The 23,414-nt window shown below is 35.7% G+C and overlaps 3 protein-coding genes across 9 annotated transcripts in view; 1 reads left to right on the plus strand and 2 right to left on the minus strand.

Moving 5' to 3' along the window:
- The window catches only part of LOC149231870 (long chain acyl-CoA synthetase 9, chloroplastic-like), a 298,899-nt gene that overhangs the window by 70,436 nt on the left and 205,049 nt on the right, over positions 1-23,414 (plus strand). Inside the window, exon 1 of one of the 4 annotated variants that reach the window (XM_089379302.1) lies at positions 19,070-19,157. The exons of the other annotated variants lie outside the window; for them this stretch is intronic. The gene's annotated coding sequence lies outside the window, so the exon portion shown is untranslated. Of the gene's footprint in view, positions 1-19,069; positions 19,158-23,414 lie in introns of those variants that run through there. 4 annotated transcript variants of the gene reach the window in all.
- LOC149231871 (alcohol dehydrogenase class-P-like) lies at positions 7,630-9,577 on the minus strand. Its single transcript, XM_089379297.1, has 3 exons — positions 9,462-9,577; positions 9,154-9,315; positions 7,630-8,968 (listed from the first exon to the last, which is right to left on the minus strand). Exons 1-3 carry the CDS (start codon positions 9,489-9,491, stop codon positions 8,876-8,878), a joined length of 285 nt encoding a protein of 94 aa, XP_089235423.1. The 5' UTR covers positions 9,492-9,577; the 3' UTR covers positions 7,630-8,875.
- LOC149231872 (putative choline kinase 2) lies at positions 9,951-13,776 on the minus strand. 4 transcript variants are annotated; one of them, XR_016248081.1, is made up of 5 exons: positions 13,287-13,776; positions 13,061-13,183; positions 12,786-12,980; positions 11,590-11,672; positions 9,951-10,239 (listed from the first exon to the last, which is right to left on the minus strand). XR_016248081.1 is itself a non-coding variant. In XM_089379295.1 (3 exons), the coding sequence occupies exons 1-3, from the start codon at positions 13,695-13,697 to the stop codon at positions 12,945-12,947; spliced, it is 570 nt and encodes a 189-aa protein (XP_089235421.1). In that variant the 5' UTR covers positions 13,698-13,776; the 3' UTR covers positions 9,951-12,944. The 4 variants fall into 4 exon arrangements, 2 of the variants coding, with proteins under 2 accessions (XP_089235421.1, XP_089235422.1); XR_016248080.1 differs by having other exon boundaries at positions 9,951-11,672; XM_089379295.1 differs by having other exon boundaries at positions 9,951-12,980.

Below are 23,414 nucleotides of genomic sequence, written 5' to 3' on the forward strand. Positions count from 1 at the left end.
TATTGTTTTTGGATGGCTTACAATGTCAACGGGTGGCCAATAGACTTGGTTTTTTCTGTGGACAAGTTAAAGCCACTTGATTTATCTGTGTGGTGTAAACTTGTTTATGTTTAATAAGACCATTCAACAAAAAAAATGTAAAATAAAATTATAATTTAATTAATTTGTATGATTTTTTATAATTTTAAAACATAAAAAATATTATAAATATTTTTATTTTTATCCTAAATTAATGCGTATCCATATTTATTAACGATTTCATTTGGTTATTAATTAAAATCTAATAAAAAAAAACCAACAAAACTTCAGATGGTTCACAATAAGAAAATGTTGCCCAACTTGACTTGCTGAAGTCGTAAACAATGTGTGCGTTATCTGTTCTCCGTTAGTGAAATATGTAATTTTAACGATTCCTCTCAAATTTTACCCAAAACTATTAAAAGAAAATGCCCCACCAAAATCCAAACCTTACCATGGTTAGAATACGCTAAATCCAACTATGCCAATCGCAGCAACAACCACATTAAATTCACCTCTGCCTTATCCATAACGTTCGCCTCAATTTTATGGCTTTTCTTAGGGTTGAAGCAACAGAGGCTTAGAAAGCCGTGTCAAATCATGCTACTTTGCCGCGCGTCTGAAGAACATTTGCAAGCTGTTTGTCTCAACTGGTCTGAAGAACATTTGCAAGCTGTTTGTCTCAACTGATCGTGCTGCTTTTCCATGAAAGGCCCGGCGTTGATGGACATGTCAAGTCAAACTACATTGCACCGCCTCTAAAGAGCAGTTGCTACCTGTCTGTCTGAACTTATCATGGTGGACCTGACCCTTTAAATAAATCGAGAGGGGACGCGTCAGGGCAACTTCCATGGTGGAAATTTAATGCGCTGCCACTTTTTCGTGGATGCTGACCATTGCCCTTTCCCCCCACTTTCGTCCGAATAAATTCCACTGTTACAGTAGTGACATGAACATACATATAACTGTCTTTTCCAGATTATTCGTCTCAACCAATACCTGCAGTGCACAATCTATAAGCGTAATGTTTATCAACTCTTTGAGGTAAATTTCTTCGCCTATTCATGCCACCGCCCGAATCAAAATATAATGAAATTCACTGCATTTTTTTTTACCTTGATTCTCCCAGTTAACCACAGTGGGAAGCATTGCATTGTTAGAATGAATAATAATCTAGTTTATTTTACGGCTGGAAATAACTAATTTGTTAATGGGCTATAAATGTATGGGAATTAGTTTGTTAATAGGTTATAAATGTACTGGTTGTATATGTTCATCTTTAAATGTTGGCAAGCCAATAATTCAGCGGTAAATATATACAATCCCATATATAATGAGCCATAAATAAATATATAAATATGTAAAATTATCTTTATATTTTGACAAACCAATAATCCAACCGTAAATATATACAACCTTATAAACCCTATACATTTCTAGTTAATAAATAAACTAATTATTTATTATAGTAAATATATACAACCCTATACGTTTATAGCTCGGAAATGGCAAAAATGTCATCATTAATTAATTTATAATTAAATCAGTGAACTGAATGTAGCAAAAGCATGTTCTGGAAACTGTCGAACTTCTAGTTAGTTCGGCAAACATATAAGGAGTTTTACCTCTTTACGGGGTAGTAGATGGAATGTCTTTCAATCGGTACTGGTAAAATAAGAATTGGTATTCTTTTGCATGCGGTCTATGTATCCTATGTATCCCAGGACTAAAGGATATATATATATATAGTTAGTTTAAAGGTCATATTTTTGTTTGGAAAATAGTGGAATTGATAAAATTGATGGAAATTTTAGGAAATTTAAGTTACAATTTTGAAGCTTTAAGATATATTTTTTTCAAAAAACATGTATATGTATATTTTTTTACCAGGAATATAAAGATTTTTTTCCTTACCTGGGTAAGAAAACTAGTAATTAAGTAATATATATATATTTTTAATTTTATAGTGAAATTGTTAATGTTAAAATTAGATGATATAAAATAATTTTTGTTTTTCAATATTCAAATTTGATGATAAAAGAAATTACATATTTTAAATTTATTTAATCACAATCAAATAATTAATTAATAATATAAACAATAATTTATAATTTAATGTAAATATTGTATATTATCAGAAAAGTTCAAGGATTACATAGTTAAAATGCGTTGATAGGACTTTATTAGGGGAGCACACTATTAGCTACTTGAAAAGCTTGGCTTTCATATATTCTATTGGACATTGATTATATAATTCAAAGCCCTAGATTACAAAATTCATACAATATCATACAACAAAACAATTGATACCAAAACCCAGACTCATTGGTACACTGCTACACCACAAAACATACAACCAACGACAACAAATAGACATAGAAAACATTAGAAATCAAATGAAGAGATGGGGGTAGAATATTTGACACTCAATCTAGGTAGAGCAACATTGTCATACTCACAGAGGAGGTGACCTTCAACATGAGCCAATCTTGAATCCAACTTGCCCAAATTGAAGCATTGATTCCACGACCCTCTTGATATCTTGTAATGTAGCAAAGACATTGTAGTGTTCAACCTGCTTGCCTTTCAAGACAAAACCAAGCAGTGTCTTGATTTTCCAGTGAATAGCTATAGAATTGAGATATCGTTTTCCTTGTTCCTTGGTGTGACTAGGGTCCGACACCCAACAAGATACCTCATCCATTATTTTTGAATCATAGTGGGATTGTCTCTCCACCCCTGCCCGAGTCTCCACCTTCCTTATTTCTCTCCTAGTCTCAGAAGGGCTATATTGAAGTACGTTGTTATAGAGTCGTGAGCAAAAAGATGGGCACCCCACTGGCATGTTGGGCTACTATCATCGCCACCCCTTTTGTAGCGCATTCATTATCTTGGTGGCATGGTTGAACAGAGGGGGTAACACTTAAAAACAAAAACTAAGCCGACCATGACTAGGAAAATGACAAGAGACCAACCCAACCCTACTCCAAATCGGAGGAGAAACCAACATGATCTTCGCGCCTTCACAAGACATATAATACCTAGAACCAGACTTATGAACCTCGTTTCAAACCCTTTAGAGCTACAATTTCACTTTGACGCTCCTGTCACTGTCAAGGATAGAATACAAACAACAACCAAACCCCACAACCATAAAATTCCCGACTTATGTAAATTGCACTAGCTTGTGTGAATGCTAGAGGGTGTGAGAATGACAACCCCCTGCCATAGACACGACATCAGAAGGCCCTTACCCACAAAAATTTTAGACACCGAAGACTCAACCCAAACCAGACTAGGCCCAAGACCCAGCATAAATTTATACTCCACAATAGAGGACGAGCTGACACTAACACGATTACTACAACAAGGAGAATTTCTAAGACAAGAAAATAAAAGATGAGAAAGCAATACCAACAAACTAGTGGCCGCACACTTGGTTCGATGCCAACGCCCACCTATGTTGTGAAACTCAAATGTCGTCCACCAATTCATGTCACTGCACCAAAGATATAAGACGCTCCTCCAGTGGCATGGCTTACGATGCTGAGAATTCCTCCTTGGCTTAGCACTAGGTTGATAGGACCTCCTTTCTCTTACCACACCCAAGATTTGCTAGTTAGAATTAAGATCCCACTGCCGAATTCCTCTCTTACTGCTAGAGGCACCCTTCCCCCACCACTTCTCCAGCACTGGACACAAAAACCACCTCACAGAGCACAAATCAGGGATGGAATTGACCATAAATTCACCACGCCATAGACATTCAAGACACCCTCCTCCCCCCCACTTCTCCATCACTAGATAGGAAAACTTCCTCAGAGAGCATAGACCAGGGACAAAATTGACCCAAGAATTCACCACTCTGAAGACAATCTAGAGGGCTAGCTGCAGGGAGGTTAGCTCCTCGAACTCGTGCTTGTAGAAACCCACCACCTTCGACTCTTAAACAAAAACACAAAGCATCAGCCCTGCGTCCATATTTATTAGCTCTAGGGTGGCTGCATGTGGCAGCATGGCGATGAGATGTCCTACCCCATTCATTTAATAACAATCATGTGGGCGAGGTGGTGGGCAGGAGCCTCGTAATGCGTGCACACCCCATCGACGAAATTTATAGTGTAATGATACTAAAATTATTTATATCATTTAAAAAAATTAATCTAATATGTTATAAGAAAAACTTGTCTTTCTCAAATGTAAGGAAATAGTTTGTGACTAAGTCTAGATAAACATGTAACATGAATAAAAATATTTGTTACAATTTTATTTTTTTGTTGTTCAAAAAGACTTTCATTAGATTTTCAGGAAGGCATAGCTTACAAAATTAGTCTCAACAATCCCCGCTCTCTCATTCCGACCAGACTTGTTGAGATTGGGGACTAGAGAATACCATAGAAGACATTTTACAACCATTATTTCCAGAAGGAATTCTAGCCTTATCATACTAGAAGTAAACAAAAAAGAAACTAGAACTAACAACAACATATCAAGGAGGGGGATGGGGGGGTAGTACAGGGGGAGCTGCAAAGTAACCAACACGATCATGCATATGGAAATCAATATGTTCCATCCAAGTTGCGAAGGTGGTCATTGGTGCGATGATGGCTACGACGAAGGCTGTCCAACTATTCCAGAATTTCCTTTTGGTTGTATTGTATATCAATGAAATAGGTCATAATTTTGTTTTGGTCTTCATAACTGTGGTCCTTGAGTGTGAAAATCCATCCTAGGGTCCTTTAACTAAAAACTAAATTTCTCTAATTTTAAACACAATAAAATAGGAAATAAATTATTTATATCTAAACATTTATTTGATGATAATATACCATTAAAATTTATTTACCACAAGTTAAACAAGCCCGCATAGCTAGCGTTTTTGCCGTTTAGTTTAATTATTGAACTTTGAAATGTACGAATAAATTACCACATTTGAACAAGGGCTACATTGCTCGTAATAATTGAAAAGACTTATTATATATGTCTAGCATTCAATTTTTTTAGTTGACTATTAGTTGTGCTTGACCAAAAAAATTGCCCCTCTTTTATAATTTAACATTAGTAATTAAATTTTACTATATATAAATCTAATTATTTAAAATCTAATTGGTTCAATTCAACCAACTATATTAGCCAGTATAACAAAGAGATTTCTGATAAGAAGTTTTTGGATATGCATTACTCACTAACCTTGCCATTAATAGAACTAGAAGACATGGGTGTCACCGCTGAATAAAATCATGTATCGCCACTTATTATTATTTAATTTGCTTAAATGAGAATCTAATCATTCATTAGAGACAATGGAAGCTTTTTAACGAAGAACTGAAAGTGCTACTGCGAGGACTTGTTTGGAAAATCTACATTTGTATTACTGAGGTGGATCTACTTTATTTTTTAATTGCATGATGTGCCTTCAGTTTATTTGTTGTCTGGGAGGCAGATAGTTATTTCTATTTTGTTAAATTAAATAAATTAAACAATCTACACTGCTGGACACAAATTCCAACCGCAGATAATATGATGCTATGGAAATTGAACTAATAACGTCTGGTTGACAATTTACAGAGGCATATAATAGACCTCTATGGAATTGAATTTATAGTCATAACCTAAAAAAGTTCGATTGCACTCTTTTTTAAATATTCAAATCACTTAGATTTTCTTGATGGTTAGATTTTATAGTCTGACATGAATATTATTGTGCGACTGGAAACCACGTCCTCAAAATTTGAAAAAGTTGTTGAATTTCCCGATTCAACTTGTGATGAAATCTTATAGTCAGCCGGCTACTGCGTCCTCCAAATTTGAAAACAAGCGTACTCTAGCTATTTGACCATTTGTTTAATGAATTTTGTTTTAAATACTTTCAAGAAATGGTTGAAACTATAATTTTGAATTGTAATGGGGTATAATTTGAATATTTTACAGGGTGTGAAAAGCTTTTTTATATATTTAAATTATATTATAAATAATAATAAAAACATAGCTTTTCATATAAAATTATATTATAAACAATAAAATAATTAAAAACACACATTAAATAGCTAAATTGGTTTATACATAAATGTAGACAATTTTAGGATTCAGAATGAGGTATCATTAAAACATAGTGCACTAAGACATCATATAACAATTAAAACACAACGCACTCATACCTAGAGATCATGTGAGATTGCAATGTAATTAAGCACATCTTGCTACAGAAACGCAAAAGAACAAATGCACGTCAGTTTTCATAGCATCAACCCATGAAAGTGAGAAAACACAGGCGAGAAGCCGTACATGAATAGCAATGACCATTGATTTTGCTGGATATTGGAAATCGCGACGATGAAAACTTGACAATCAACTGTGTGAAAGTCCAATGTCATTGTCTTCATCACAGGCAAGTCAGCAATACGCCGACAGAGGAAAATGTTATCATGACTGAATAAGGGGAGCTTTGACACAACTAATCACCAACCAATTACCGTTAAAAAAAATAAATTTAAAATAATTTAATAAAATATATTATTTTTAGGTTCAAAGTTAACATTACACATGCAATTTTATATTTTTGGTCAAATTAAAACAAATTGATAGTCAACGCATTTGCAGATGCGTTATATCTTGCTGTGATAGGAATAATAAGTAAGAATTTCATTGCAACCATTTACATAAGTAATCAATAAATGAAAGAATACCTGTTCCAATAGCTTAGTTGAGACGCTCCTGAGCTCTTGACTCTGTTGGGATGCTCCTCTTGACTACCTGATTGGATTTGTCTCCCAGCCAATTAGGAAGTATTTCCTAGCCCAGGGAACCTCCACAGGTTCCCTAGCCCTCCGAGCCCAAGTCCAACTAGATGTAGTGTGTCCAAGTTTAACCAACGCTCTCCAAATCCAAGTTTGATCTTTCTCCTCTTTCTCCACATCCCTCCTCGAAAACAAAACCAAAACCAAAACCCAGGCCAAGGATCCCCCCTCTCCTCTCATCATCCTTCCCCTTTTATGTCTCTTCCTCCCATCCAACTCAACCACCTATCATTAATGTTTTGACTACCCCCTCATCCTTTCATTTAGTATCATTGACTTTTCTTACCATATCTTCTCCCAAGTAGATTTGATAAGATATGACTAGCAATTGTCCCAAAAGGTACAAAGAGAGGCCGATAGGATTATTAATTTGGAATTGTAAAATTTAGTAGCAAATATTGCAGAGGGAAATCTCATGATATTACAGAATGAAATCCCATCCTATTACAAGTAAAACTGAGAAATTTCATATACCACAATACAAGTAAAACTGAAACCAATCTTGTAGAGTGAAATCCCATCATATTACAAAATGAAATCTCATTATATAGGATTTATTAGGGTGATTACAGAGAAAATTAACATAAGTGGAGAGCTGATTCAGAAGGTATGACATGGACTCTGTAGAGTGAATCCCCTAATCTTGTAGAGTGAATCTCATCATACTACAGAATGAAATAGAAGTCTAAAGGATTTATCAGAGACATTACAAAGAACGCTATCACAGTGGAGAGCTGCTTCACAAGGCAGGACATGGATTCTGCTTATTCACCACAGAAACTCTTGTTGTTGAAGATGAGAAGCAGCACAAAAGTAAGTCATTCCACAACTACTACAAACTTACAACAATATTAACATCCTGCAAATATTCTCATCTATGAGGAGCTTTGGGGGCCTATAGATTACAAGAGAATAGCAGAAATTCTTCACTAAACATGTTAGTAGTGTACTGATCATCTTGGCGGTTGGAGACAGAACTGGTGTTGAAGCTCTCTTTCCTCACAAACCCAGCAGGGGCTTTCTTGTCATGATTCTGAGTACAAAATTTGACTGTCATTTTCTGCATCTTTCTATTTATATACATTGTTTGAACTCCTGTACAAAATTTCCCACAGAATAGAAACAAAAGATATTACAAGTGACTTAAGCTATTTGGCTAGCCAGAAAGGAAAAGAATTCAAAACAAAGATGTTATTACTAATCAAGTTTGACACCAGAATAGATATGCATATTAAGGGACACAGCCACCTTTAAAGGAAAAGAAACAAATAATACTAAGATCCCCAGATATATATATATAACAATAGTGTGGAGTTATTTCAACGAGGCTTGTCAAGGTAATCCCAGCTATTGTGGATCATGAGTCATTACTTTAAGAGACAATTACGAGATCAGTTTCAAAGCAGAGCTGTAGGAGATGGATCAAACAACAGAGCAGAACTTTATGCTTTTTGGTAGATTCTGAAAATAGCAATAGAGAAAGGTTTAAATTGTCTACAGGTGATAAGAGATTCCAAACACATTGCAGAGAGGTCGATTCCAAACACATTGCAGAGAGGTCAAATGGAAATTTCAATCAGGAAAATTTGCAGCTGGCCCATCATTGGACGGAATCAGAGAAGCAAGGAAAAATTCCATGTCATTATCTTTTCAGCATGTCTGCAAGGGATAAATATGAAGGCTGATATATTGTTCAAGTAAGCACTGAGGATGCAGAACAGATGGATGGAGATGATTGAATACCCCATCTGGACCTTCTCATTCAATCTATTTCTAATCAAGCTATTATAGTAATGACCTTTTGGATGGCTGTTTTGGAAGCAGTGTCAAAACTTAAACATCATACTTACCCTAAAATTATTATAACTGTTTACACGCTTTCCAGGACTTTAATTGCATACCATAGTTACACATAAAAGCCACGACATTAATCACATAACAGTTTGAAATAGTTCAGCATGCCTTCATAACATTGGAGATATTCCAACTGTGTTCATATTTTTCACTAATCTTGGATGACTTTAATTACAGTTCTCAGACCCTCTCCTTTAAGCATGTGATCAAATGCTCTCTCCTTTAAGCATGTGATCAAATGCCTTGTTGATGTCAGCAAAAGAAACCTTGTCTGTAACAAATTTATCCAGTTGAAGCTCCTGCAAATTTAACAATCAAGGAAGGAAAGATTAAAACCATAATTATAACTCTAATTAGATATGATAAGCATAGATTGCTCCCGTCATGGTACGGACAAAAAAAAACAACTGGGAAATATGACCACACAGTATTATCTACAATTATGGTTTAAATAAGCTGTTACAACTATGTTATGAAGTCTTACCCCATTCAAATACATCTCTACAAGGCCTGGCAAATCAGTACGAGGCTTATAATTTCCAAAGAAGGTTCCTTTCAACGTTTTCTCGCTCAGAAAGTTTACAGGATTCGTTTTAAAGACTGCGTCTGAACGAGGGACCCCTGTTAAAACGGCTACACCCCAACCCTGCAAAAACAGAACTCTGATATCAAACATATGCATTGCCTGCATTTTCTTAATTAAATCGAAGCAATCAGTTTAAACTTTAAAGCTACAGCTTAGAATTGAAATGATTGATGTATCTTAAACCAAAGGAAACCAAGAGCTAGTACATCATGGCAGCATTCCAAAGCTTGAACCATGGCCTCAATACTCCCTGTGCATTCGACGCTGCAGTCCACCCCTCCATCAGTTTTTTCCCGCAATACCACACTAGTCAAAAGCAACCAATACTTTGATCTGGGAGAGAGTTTGATGATCATTTTGGGCAGCTCAACGTACCTGCTGAATAGGTTTTTCTTACTCTTTAGGGTTTATAAATTCCGTTACTCCAAATTGTTTTGCTGAGAAAGGAAAGATTACAAGAAAGGGTTAAAAAGGCAATTCTACAAGTCAACATATCAACATATGTACACAGATTTTCCACATAATTCATAGGAGTAAAGTATGAATACCTTTGTAAACTAAGTAGTCAAATAACGGCATACAAGAAGCCTCTCGCTCCACAAACACAAAATTGTAAACTAAGTAGTCAAATAACTGCATACAAGAAGCCTCTTGCTCCACAAACACAAAAGAAAAAAATCTCTTACACCTTAATATTAAAAGATAAAATTATTATTTATAAATATTTTAACATATACAATTTGGTGCTTGGTGCTTTTTTCTGTTCTTCTCAATACAACAAGATTCAGTGCTACTTCAAATTCAATTTGCCACAAATATTCTGCACTGCCTATTATTCACTTTTCAACATAATATATGGACACTCTCTCAAGGAGGTAGCAGAATTTTGACCTACACCATTTGATGCTCATGTTTCACATTTCAGCTCGCACAGATGATAGGGTTCTTTAAGCAAATTAAGAGAAACATTGAAATTGCAAAATTCTGCGTAGAACAATAACTTGTCAAGAGCTTGAAACATAAAACTTGGAAAAAAAAATTAAATAGAGAAAAATCACTTAGCAAAGGGCCAATAAATCAAATAACTGAACATTTGAAAAAAAATATATCTTATATTGATTCAGTACCAATAAATCAAATGATTGAACAAGCTTATTGAAGCCTACAAGGATAGAACTATTATGAAGAAAACAGAAAAACAGTATCCAAATGGCCATATGGTGATGGTCCTTTTATGGCACAATCGGTTATAACAAATTAAAAATGAAAGGAATTCAGCTATACTAAGTTACAGAAACCTTGTTAATTTAAGCAATAAGTTCAAGGATTGTTCGAGAGCTTCCAATTTAATACAATCTGTTAAACGATATTTTACTTTAAAAATGTGCAGAACAATTAGGTTCCAGAATCCCCAAAATTTACCATGATGATAGACTTGCATTACATCACTCGGATGAATGAGGTCCTCATTAAAGTTTCCCATAATGTAGAGATATCCATGAAAGTAACACCATGAATTATGTGCAAATTCCTCAAATTTACAATAACATGATGTTCCATGCGGTTCAGCCTCAAATTTTGCTGGATACTCTCTCAAGGAGATTACAGAATTTCAACATACGGTATTAGATGCTCATGTTTGACATGTCTGCTCACACGGAAGATAGGGTTCTTGATGTAAATTAAGAGAAAAATTCAAACTGCAAAATTTGTGTAGAACAATAACTCATCAAGGGCTTGAAATATAAAACTTGAACAAGCAATTTAAAAGGGGATTAAAAAATCACTTCGAAAAGGACCAAAACACACAGGGCAATTGGGAAAAAAAATCTTCTTTTGATTCACTACCGACAAATCAAATGATTGGCCAGCTTATTGAAGCCAACGAGGATAGAGCCATTATGAAGAAAACAAAAAAGCGGTATCCAGTTGGAGATATGGTTATAGTCTAATTATGGAATGATCAGTTATAATACATTAAAAAGAATGGAATTCTCAGCTATGGCACGTAACAGAAACCTTGATAGTTTGGTCAATAAGTTCAAGAATTGTTCGAGAGCTGATGTGCTAAACGATATTTTACTTCAAAAATTGCAGACCAATTAGCTTCCAAGATCCTTAGAATTTAGGATCATGATAGATTTGCATTACAGCGCTCGAATGAATGAGGTCCTCATTAAAGTTCCCCGTCATGTAAAGATATCCACGAAAGCAACAGCATGAATTATGTGCACAGAATAGTCCCTAGAAAAAGGTTTGAGGACTTTAAAACTGCAACATATACTAATATGCATACAGTGGAACATAAAGAGGGCACTTGTTATTAGTACTTACAGCAAGCCCAACAGCCCCCAGGCCAAACACTGCTACTATCGAACCCTTCTTGGGTTTGCCTGCGTTCAAAGTAGCACCCATCCCTGATTCCACAACAGAGAAGAATTTTACACAACAATTCCAGTCAAAGAAACCATTATGAATGATTTTATAATTATTAACAGTACAGCGAGCGAAAGTCCTCGCAATTGACATGCCCACTTTGTAAAACACTATACATTGTCAACGAGGTCAATTATTTCATTTCTTCAGTCAAACTTAATATATTATCATCTCAAAATTACTTATAAAATCTTCTACAATTCAGGAAAGTAGTTTTTGCATAAATGGCAGGCTGCATCCAGACTTGGAGTCGCTCTGCATTGAGTAAATTCTGTTTTGATAGGAGATCCAAGGGCAATATAGGCCTTGCGGGGCAGGGGGTGTTTAGAGATGAGCATGGTAACATTCCAGGGAGGTTAGACAAGTTTTGGAATAGAATACCTAACAGGTAAGCAGAGATAACTTGTAAAATCTTCTACTATTCAGGAAAGTAGTTTTCGCATTAATGGCACGCTGGATCCAGACTTGGAGTCCCTCTGCATTGAGTAAATTCTGTTTTGATAGGAGATCCAAAGGCAATATAGGCCTTGCGGGGCAGGGGGTGTTTAGAGATGATCATGGTAACATTCCAGGGAGGTTAGACAAGTTTTGGGCACAACACACACATATATATGAGAGCACTGGATTTATCAGAGGGTTGGTGGATGGGAGATTGCTGAAGAAGCTGTGGTCTCTTTCCCAATTTCCCTGTGATCCCAGTTTCTGTGGGAAAACTCTCAACATCCAATAAAGGTTGCCAACTACACTCAAGGGAATCAAGTTTTTCTTAAACTCTCAATGAAATTTTGTTTTTTCCTTCTAGCAGAACCCTTTCATTCAGATGTGCTTTTGCATGCTGCAATCTAGAAAAGCTTCTTGTCACTTTCATCGTGCCAAAACATGAAGAGTGTAAGTTTCAGACAATAATCACAGACAATAATCTAAAAAGATTTTGCGAACAATAAAACCCTGAAAAGCATTCTTTCAGATTTAATTGTTCAGAACAGAAAACTTGCAAAAGTCTGCAACTGGTTAGTTGATGAGAGCAGTGAAGAATTCCTTCAAATCATGAAAAAAGTGATGTCTATAAATATTTTCAGGTGGAGTATTCTCACAATTAATGTCAAGCACTTATCTTCATCGTTAATATCATGTTTGCATACTGTAAGTCATTGTGACAAAATCCAATGCTTTCACTCTCGCCTGATAACATCTTCTCCAGAAAATTGACCTCATCTTCTATGCAATCCAGTCGGAATCCAGCAACCTCAACGTCAGGACATAGCGCCAACGCTGTCTTTAACCAGTTTCTGGTTTTAATAACAAAAGATTCAGTAAAGAAAAAGAAAAAAGTACATCACAAGCAATTTGATAAAGATCCAAGAACAACCCTGAGGCGCATCCAGAGCTTTGGTTGCCGAGGGCCGAATATGTCAAGGTGATGAAATTCCCACAACTTTGATGCTATTTTAGCAGATATTTCAGGATTTTTCAAATCAGGGGGCGACAGTGTCTAAGTCTCTCGTACAAATTAAAAAAAACTGTCAGAATTCAGTGATTTTGATTTAAAGAAACATCTTCAGTGAAGAATTAGTTGAAAAGTCTAAAGAACTTACCCTGGCATTCAGAAATTCCTCAATGCGGCCATTAGGGAAGGAAGCCAGGAGACGGGGGCCCTGCCCGAGCCTGGAAATGCACTCAAATGCCCTAATCTCGTATTCTCGATCAAAAAACGCATTCGCACGGGCATCTCCATAGATCCGAACCTTGACCTTCCTAGGATTTTCCTCCTCTCTGGTCTGCCAACTGCACTTGAAAATCTCATTCGTCATGCCGCCCGTGAGAGGCCTGATTTCCATCTTCTTTTCGTCGATAACGTCCGCCCAATGCAGAGCGAGGGTTTGCAAAGTACCCTCGGCTTCTTTGGGCAAAATAGAACTCTGTTCTGTGGTAGCGGCCATGAATAACGACTCGAAATTTCTGCGCTGCAGAATTCTGTTGAACTCAGAAAAGAATGGATCGTGCATAAGGCGGAAGATAACTGCAGGAAGTTAACACGACCCGCCATTCCCTCGCAGAACTACTCCCTCGCAGAACTGTCCCGCCAGAATCCGATGCCACGTGTCAGTACGAGGAACGAAGGATCCATTCAGAATCCGATGCCACGTGTCAGCACGAGAGCCAAAAGAACGACGAAAGTCTGTTCCAAAGGAAGGCCTATCGGCCTAAATATTTAATTTGGAAATTGATTGGAGAAAACCATATCTTCTCCCAAGTAGATTTTGAAAAGACATTTTGGGATAAGATATGAATATTTAATTTGGAAATTAATTGGAGAAGACCATATCTTCTCCCAAGTAGATTTTGAGAAGACACCTTGGGATATAGATATTTAAATTGGAATAAATGGAAAGAGACAATATCCTATCCAAAATTAAATTTGAGAAGACAAGTTGGGAATTGAATAATAATAATAACAAAATTTATATCAGTAAATAAATTTACATTTTCACAAATGTAGGTATGTACCAATATTTCTTGATAATTATAAGTCAATATTTTCAGGTAATTTAAACACTAATAAAATTTACATGATAAGATTAAGCAGGGCATTACATTGAGAATGTCCATATTGATTTGTATGTTCTAGAGCTGTTGAGATTCTGTAATGTCCCTTAATAATAAATAATAAATAATATAAATAATAAATAATAATAAATAATAAATAATATAATATGATACTAAATAAATAATAAACAATAAATAAAAAATAGTAATAGTAAATAAATAATGAATAATAATAAATTAATTACATGCTCTAAATAAATATAAATAAGAATAAACAGAAAAAGAAAGCAATAAAAATCAGTAAAGCTATCAAAAAGTAAAAACAAAAGAATAAAACAAGAAAGCAGTAAAGTTGCATGTTGACACATGGAGTGTGTGCATGTGGCTCCCCTTCCAATGTTTGCTCTATTTAATAGATGGTGAGGAAGATGAGAGACATTCCATCATTCCATGATTCCATCATCCATTCTCTTGGGAGAATAATGTTGTGAGACAAAGGATACCGTAGAAGTAGTACGTTGATTGAGGGCTTGGGGGTGGCCAGTTGTAACAAGATTTTGTACAATTGAGCATACGGTTGGGTGGAGAGTCGTCCCCAAGACTTTGTTGCAGGTAGCAGAATTCAACTAGCGTTCCATAGGTAAGTTGTCTCTCTTCACTCATATTTTTGTAATTTAATGTTAATTAGTTGATAAATTGCTTGTTGATTATAAATCGCTTGATTAATCTAATTAATTATGTGTTGTTATATCAGGGCTGTTATAGATTCCATAGTAGCAGACGCTACTACCTAACCAGGAGAGTGGGCAGGAGAAATAACTTCGGTTTCCTAACTGACCAAGTTGTTGGAGGATGAACTATGGTCTGGCTCGAGATGCCCTGCCTGGGCATGTTGCCCCCGCCGGTGGCTTGGGTGACCTCGTTGGCAAGGCATAGTGAAATTGTTAGAGCTTGACTGCTGTCTGTGAAGAGCCACTAAGGGTGAACCTTCGCAAAACCTGCAATAAACAATAAAATTACCTGAACCAAGACACTGCTACGTCGAGTGAGAGTACACTGGGGCTCCTCCAACCCCACGAGCTTTAAGACAAGAAGGGAAAGAGACCACCCATACCAGAGAGTAGAACTGAGCAAACCCTGCCCACCATCCTATAAACCCACCAAAAAAGACTACACAACCCCAATTGCCCAGAAGGGAAAATTCAAAGACGTCGACCCAAAAAGGGCACGTAGACCACCAACGAGCCTGACCGAAGACTGGAGTGTCACCCCCACACCAATAAAAACCAGATAGTAGTGTTGACGAGGACCAATGATGACGTGACCTCAAACAATCAGAGAGGCAACCCTCAAACCACAATGACATCTGGAAGAATTTGAAAACACAAAGACCTTACCCCATGCAGAAGATTAGAGATCCTAGAATTTCGATTTTTTGAGTGAGAGCCTGTAATGGTCTGAGACATGGATTCAACTTGATTCTCCGTCCGTTCGGGTGCCCAGATCCTAGGGACAAACTAGATGGCATAACCCAACCCACGCTGAAGTGCCACTGTCCTCCACTGCGCCTCTCAACCAAGGCTGAAACCCCAGGGAGCCGCCATGGAGCTAGACCCACACACCTTTATGCTCCTCTCGACCAAAATTCATTGCCCAAGGTTCTGGACTAAACCGATACACAAGTTAACCCTCGAATTTAACAACAAAATGTGCGAGAACCAACATCAAGCAAGGGAATTGAATACAAGGATCAGGCATGAGCAAAGATTTAATAAACATGTAGAGAGAACAAACCCCAATAACCTCACATGTGACAAATAGACATTCCTTTAATCACCCCATCAAGATCCCTTGCAATTATTAATATACCTTTTTAAATGATATAATTTTTACATCTAGCATGAATAAAAATCTACTTTAATTTTTGCATCTAGCATGAATAAAAATCTACTTTACAATTATGAATAAAAATCTACTTTACAATTATTAATATATATATTTTTAGATGATATAATTTTTCTCGAATAACATTAAAGGTAAAGCTACATTTATAAACAAGAACGACTAATAATTATTCTCATAATCAAGTGATCACTAATTTATTATCAATTTTTTTATTTTCAAAAACATGTTAATCAAGATCATATAAAATTATGATAAATTTTGTGAAATTAATTATTAAGACTTGGATACCTTCCTTATGGCTTTTCCTATTTCATAGACTATAGAATAGTTAATGCAGCCTGACATGCAGGCATTTAACTTTCGTCCACCCTCTCGAAAGCACGCCCATCGAGATAGCAACGTCGAAAGGGAAGGCGAAAGTTAAATGCATGCATTTCAGGCCGCATTAACTATTCTATAGTCTATGAAATAGGAATTGCCCCTTTCTTACATCGAATATAATACTGATATAAAGTACATAGAAGGAGGTACAATCTGAAACATGTGTCATGCAGAGGGAGGTGAGGTGATAGGTGAGAACGTATCCAGTAAATATTCGAATCCAAAGAAAGTGGTCCATGTGGCTATAAAGGTTGGGTCACGGTAGGACCCTCAAGCTTTAAAATAAGCTTAAATTCTAGGTACTTCAATAATAAATAAATATGAGAATTTTTGAAAGTTATAAATAAATTGAGAATATTGGGAAATTTTCTTTGACGCTGCCAATTCCGAGAAAGATGTGATTGTGTGACATTATGCGGGCCTCTTGATAATTACGTCATACTTACAAGTCGTTTTCTTCTGGCAATTCTTTGATTTTTTACTCATCTAATTTTCCTTCACTAAGTTTTATGACCACACTCTATGATGTAGGGCCATTCTTGATTATTTTTCAATTTTAAAAATTTTACTTAATTTTTTTATATATATGTATATTTCATATTTTATGGCTTTTTTCCTTCCCTAAGTTTTATGACCACACTGTACGATGTACTGCATTAATTTTTTTAATGGTTTGTTTTTTATAATCATTAAATGGTAAGAAGCTTCAGAAATTTAAAATTTAAAATAAATATAAAACTAAATTATTACTTAAAACATTAAAATAAAATATTTATATACTATATTGATTCAAATTTTTATATCTCTCCAATATTTTCTTTTATATCGCCGCCCCTTAACTGGATAGACACCTTTTTCTCAATTTGCAAAACTAAAAGTGATTTTAAAAATTAATATAAATTCAATAAATTCCATTTCAAAATAAATATAATCAGCAACAAATATTATATAATTTAAAATTAAAAAAAAAATATCCCAATTAAAATATATATTTTATATTTAATTATTATTTTTTATTATTATTAACGTTATGTTTTGAATATATAAATAAATTTTGTATTATATTAAATATTTATTAATAACCATAGTTTAATATAATTTGAAAAATATATTAATTATTGGTTGAAATCCTAAGAAAAGAGGTCTCGTGAACAAAGAAAAAATGAAAATGCCAAACCCATAATCTTAAAAATAAAGATGTATTTTGGGTAAAAGTAAAAATGTTAATTCACATAGATTTGTTGAAGTTATAAAAGAATGTAAGTTGTAAAGAATGTTAATTCACATAGATTTATTGGTCGTTTAATCCGAGTGATTGGGACGATCGGCTTATCGCCTCCCTACTTGGGTTGGACTCTCGTTGCATGTCTAGCTGCACCGCAGCATATTGTTAACCCGAGTGGTTTGGACAGTCGGCTTATCGCCTCCCCATCCGGGTTGGACTCTCGTTGCATGTCCCCGAGTGGTTGGGACGGTCGGCTTATCGCTTCCCTACTCGGGTTGGACTCTCGTTGCATGTCGAGCTGCACCGCAGCATATTGTTTACCCCGAGTGGTTGGGACAGTCGGCTTATCGCCTCCCCACCCGGGTTGGACTCTCGTTGCATGTCGAGCACCCCGAGTGGTTGGGACAGTCGGCTTATCGCCTCCCCACCCGGGTTGGACTCTCGTTGCATGTCGAGCTGCACCGCAGCATATTGTACCATTCCGCTTCGCTGCTCTGCAGCAAAGTTTAGTGTAGGAATTCGGTTGTAAAAATATTATATATAATGTATTTCCCTCTCCGAAAAAAGAATGTATAATTTTTGTCTGTTGTCAATTAATATAGATTGACTTATCATTATTATTTAAAAAAATCACACCACTCAAAATTATTAATCAGTACTCTTTAAAAAAATTTCACTCGTCTAAACTGTTAACTTATTTTTTTATTTCTTAAAAAACCTAAATCTTAAACCATCAAAAACAGTTTTAAAACATATACTCCAGACCCTAAACAATTTAATTTATGTATTATCTATTCTATCGGTTAATAAAATATGTAATTTTAACTTTACTCTTAAATTTTACCCAAAACTATTAAAGAAATTATGAACCACCAAAATCCAAATCTTACCATGGTCAGAGTAAATTTCGCCTCAATTTGATGGCTTTTCTTTGGGATGAAGCTTGCCTAAAAGGAGAGGCATCAACAGTCGTGTCAGTCATACCACTTTGCCGCGTCTGAAGACCATTTGCGAGCTATTTGTCTCAACGTGCTGTGCTTTCAATGAAAGGCACAGCATTGACGGACGTGTCAAGACAAACTACATTGCCCCGCGTCTAAAGAGCAGTTACGACCTGTTTGTCTGAACTTATGAGGGTGGAAATTTCGCTCGTTTCCGCGTTATAAAACCAAATGTGCTGCTAATTTTTCGTCGATGCTGACCATTTGCTTTTCCCCACACCTTCGTCCGAATAATTCCACCGTTACAGTAGCGACATGAACATATATATAGTTGCTTTTTCCAAATTATTCGTAGTCACCAGTACCTGCAGTGCGCAATCTACAGGGTTTTCTCTCTGGGAAGTTTACGAGCTCAGAAATCTCGATGGACTTCGCTGCCTCCCCGGAATGTTTATCGATTCTGTGAGGTAAATTTTTTGCCTATTCATGTTTTTAGTGTTTGGAATATATTTACAAATAATAATGAAATGTTTTTAGCGTTTAGTATTTGGAATTGATTTGGAAATAGTAATAAAATAAATACCAATTTCTTTTATCTTGATTTTCCCCATTAACCAGACTAAGAAGCATAGCATTGTTAGAATGATGAATAATAACCACAAGCTTATTCTTTACGGAAATGACAGAAATGTCTTGATTAATTAATTTACAGCTGCGAACTGAATTCGATTAAGATATCAGTTTCTTTTTACTATTTTGGATTGTTTATTTTATTATTAAAACTAAATAAATGCTAAGATCAAGTAAAAAAGTTGTGTTGTTTTGCTTATTCAATTTATTAAAGAGTGGGGAATCGATATTGTCTGCAATTAGCTTAACTAATTACTTAAACCCGGTTAGACAGATACAATATTGTTTTCCTAGGCTTGTATTTGCGGTTGCAGATATTGATTTTCTATGCCATAATTCTTTCATCTTAGGGTTACTTCTGGTACAATAAGCTTATGCTCTGTTAATCGCTAAGATCCAGACAACCAATCGAAGCACATTACATAAGTTGAAGGGTACAGTGTATTGAGCACAGTATACTACGCCTGACAACTATATCATTCCGTACTATATAACAAGTATATGCTTTTGTATCTCGGCAGAGTACTGAAGATAGCGGTTGTCTAACTGGGCGTTTTTTCCCATGGAAATTTTGGTACCATTTAGATAAAATAGGAGTGTTCTATTGAGGTGGAGGAATTATTGAGGCAGAGGAATTGTTTGGATTGTCAAAAGTGGTTGGAATTTGCCTAAAAAATTGTCAAAAGTGGCTGGAATCCCTCTAAAAAATTCAAAAAATCTTGTAAAGTCAGTGTTTGAATCATGTTTTTCATGGTGGAAATGGATTCAAATTAACAAAAAAAAATTTGAGTGTCCCAAATATGACATATATAACAAAAACCTGTTCTAAAAACTGTTTTCCAAGTAATTCTGATAAATAAAAAACAAACCTAAAAAGATTCACTTTTTTTCAGTAGAAAAAAACGCTTTCGGAAAAAATAAAAGAATACATTTACATAATTCTTTAAAAATACAGTTCATCTAGTCTCTACACAAAAAAGACAAAATAAAGTTTCTAATTTTTTTTTTTTGGGTCTAATATCAAAAATCATCCTCTGATCCTTGGTTTATGGTTCAGCATATAGAAAAAGAAAAAGAGGCTAATTGCTATATGAGGTTTGCCAGGGCTGCTCCTTGTCTCCTCTATTTTTCATCTTGGTCATGGACTCCTTGAGTCTTCACATTAAAAGGGTAGTTTATGAAAAAAGATGCAAACCATTGGCTATCAATATCTCCATTTCTCATAATTTATTTGTTGACGACATCCTTCTATCAACGATGCTTTGTAAAGCATCATGGATCTGTTTACATGAAATTTTGGGAAGGTTCCAAAAGGCTACGGGAATGTGTGGGAATGTGTGTTAATGAGGGCAAATCGTCTTTCCATCTGGAGAATATTCATGGTGATCTCATTTCCTTCCTTTCCCACCGATTCAACATTAAAACTATTCCTATCAATGTAGGTTTGAAATACCTGGGTTATCAGTTAAAACCTGTGGGCTACTCCTCAGCTGATTGGACGTGGATTCACGATAGATTTTACAAAAGAAATGCCGGATGGAAATACAAATGTTTGTCTATAGCTGGGAGAACGATTTTAACCCAGACAACGCTGGTCCAAATTATGGTCTACTGGGCTCATCTTTTCTTCATTCCTGCATCCATTATCAATAAACTTAACAGATTGATAACCAATTTTATCTGGGGTGGTAACAAAGAGAAAAAAAAAAATTTCACCTAACAAAGCTCTCTATGCTGGCTCGTCCAAAAAAGATGGGGGGCTGGGGTATCATGGATCTTAACCTGTTCCGCAAAGCCCTCCTCTGTAAATCATTATGGAAGGCAGTTTTGGGAGATTCACTATGGAGCAAGGCCATCAAATCAAAGTATATGGATAACAGAGACATAACTTTCTGGTATAGCCAAGGCACCATCGGGTCCACTCGGGGTTCTGCAATTTGGAGAAGCTTTCAGAAAATAGAGCATTTCTTCCTCCAAAGTCTGATATGGAGCTTTCAATGGGGGAAAAAAATCATTATGGGATTGGATGCCATTGCAGGGGGGATGAGGTAATATCTATTTCTCAGCAGTTACTTGGGGCATTACAACATAGAGGAATTTTTTTTCTGGGACAAGGCCATTCTCAGATGGGAGGGATCCATCCCTATATGGAAGTCGGTAGTTGAGTTGGGTCTCAATGAAGAGTTGGCTCTCCAATGGAACCAGACCACTTCGGCTATGAGGAACAGAGGTATATTTAGAACAGAAGCCAAGGATAAGCTAATATGGAAGGGATTTGGTGGTAGATCGATTGTATATGTTAAGCATATCTATCTCCAGCGCCACCTCACGGAACCTGATCTACTGATTAACATTTTCCCATCCTCCTTATGGAAAACTGGTTGCTCTCTCAAGATCATCATTTTTGCTTGGCTAGTCTTCCACAACAAGAATCTTACATGGGATAATCTCCAAAAAAGGAACTGGAGTGGGCCTGCCATTTGTCCTTTGTGCAGATCAAACATAGAAAGCAACTTTCATATTTTTCTACTCTGTCCCCAATCACAATTGATATGGCAGAATTTGGCTGTCCACTTCGGCTTTAGTAGGATCGCTTTCCCCTCCATTATGGAAGCTTTTGAATGGTGGGGCAATATGAAAATAGACTGGAGACCTATTCCTTTGTTGTCCATATGGGCCATATGGAAATGGCGGAATAGGGCCCTCTTTCATTCAAAATTGGAAAATTATTCCTCAGTGTTCAAACCCATTCTCTCTCAGTTCAATACTCAACTTTTCTCCAAAAATATAATGAGAATGTGTGGTAAGAAAGCACTCTCTATGGAACCCTTCGGTGTCCCATGGGCCTATTTTGATGGGGCGGCTCAACATGGATGCTGTGCTTGTGGGGTTTATATTATTCCTATGGAGGGTCAGCATATTGAAATATATTGGAACGGAGGTAAAGGGTCGAATAACAAAGCTGAGGTTATGGCGCTGGCAGGCCTGCTCACCATCTGTGACTTTCTCAACATTCAAGGTCTGAAAATTTTCGGGGATTCAAAGGTGATAATTGATCATGTTCGGTCTATTCATGTCATAAAAAACCTCAACCTTTTGGGATGGCTGAACAGGATAGAATCAATAAGGAATTACAGGAAGGATTATTCTATAGACCATATTGACAGGGAAAAAACAAAGTGGCTGATGCGCTATCAAAAAAAGGACTTGCTTCCCAATATGAAGTTTGGATGATGAGTATAACAGTGGGCAACAAAACTCACCATATACAGGATTTAATATGCCGGGTACATAACTCTCTCTCTCCTCGCCACCAATCTGGTATGTATCAGGCTCCCCTATTCTATGATTTCTCTTCTCTGGATGGTTCTCCAATTTTTCGGTCTTGTTTATCTGTTGATGCATCATATTTTGCCTACATTGGAATCTGAATTTTTTGATGAGGTTTTGTGGTCATCGGCTATGTTTATGCCACCCACTATTAAGTCTTGGTTAGTCAAAGATCTGCATAACTATGTGATTACCAAAATAGTTTTATGATGTACTGCTTATATAGCCTTTTTCGTGCTGAAAAATCATGAAATAGGAAATCTAAGTTACCAGTTTTCCCTGGTCCGCTAGTTTTGTATTTTCTTTTTCCTAAATGGGGATTTTGTTTTTGTTATTTTGTTTTTTTCTATTTATACTAAACAAGGATTTTTTTTAGTCAACGGACATGGGCTTTTTATTTTTATTTATTTTTTATTTATTTTTTTTTCTTCTTTCTGAGTTGTCCCGAAATTTATTTTATCTTTTGATGTTTATTTTTGAAGTTTTATCATTTCTTTTTTATATTTTTAATTAATTTTAAGTATAAAATATGAAAATTGTGAATTTGAATCAATGTTGTGAAAAGCGCGATGGGGATTAAATCGCGCGGGAAAAAATCGGAAAAAAAAACGGTGCGGGAAAAAATCGTTTGGTAAAAATATTCATTTTTTTCAAAGTTTTTCAATTTTTTTAATATCTAAACCATCTACAACATAAAATAAATACATTGACACATAAATATGATAAAAAACTAATATATAAGATGTTTAATATCATTTCTAGTG

Source organism: Pinus tabuliformis, chromosome J (genome assembly GCF_031772625.1).
Source record: "Pinus tabuliformis cultivar Carrire ecotype Pingquan chromosome J, CPIR1, whole genome shotgun sequence".
NCBI classification, from domain to species: Eukaryota; Viridiplantae; Streptophyta; class Pinopsida; order Pinales; family Pinaceae; genus Pinus; species Pinus tabuliformis.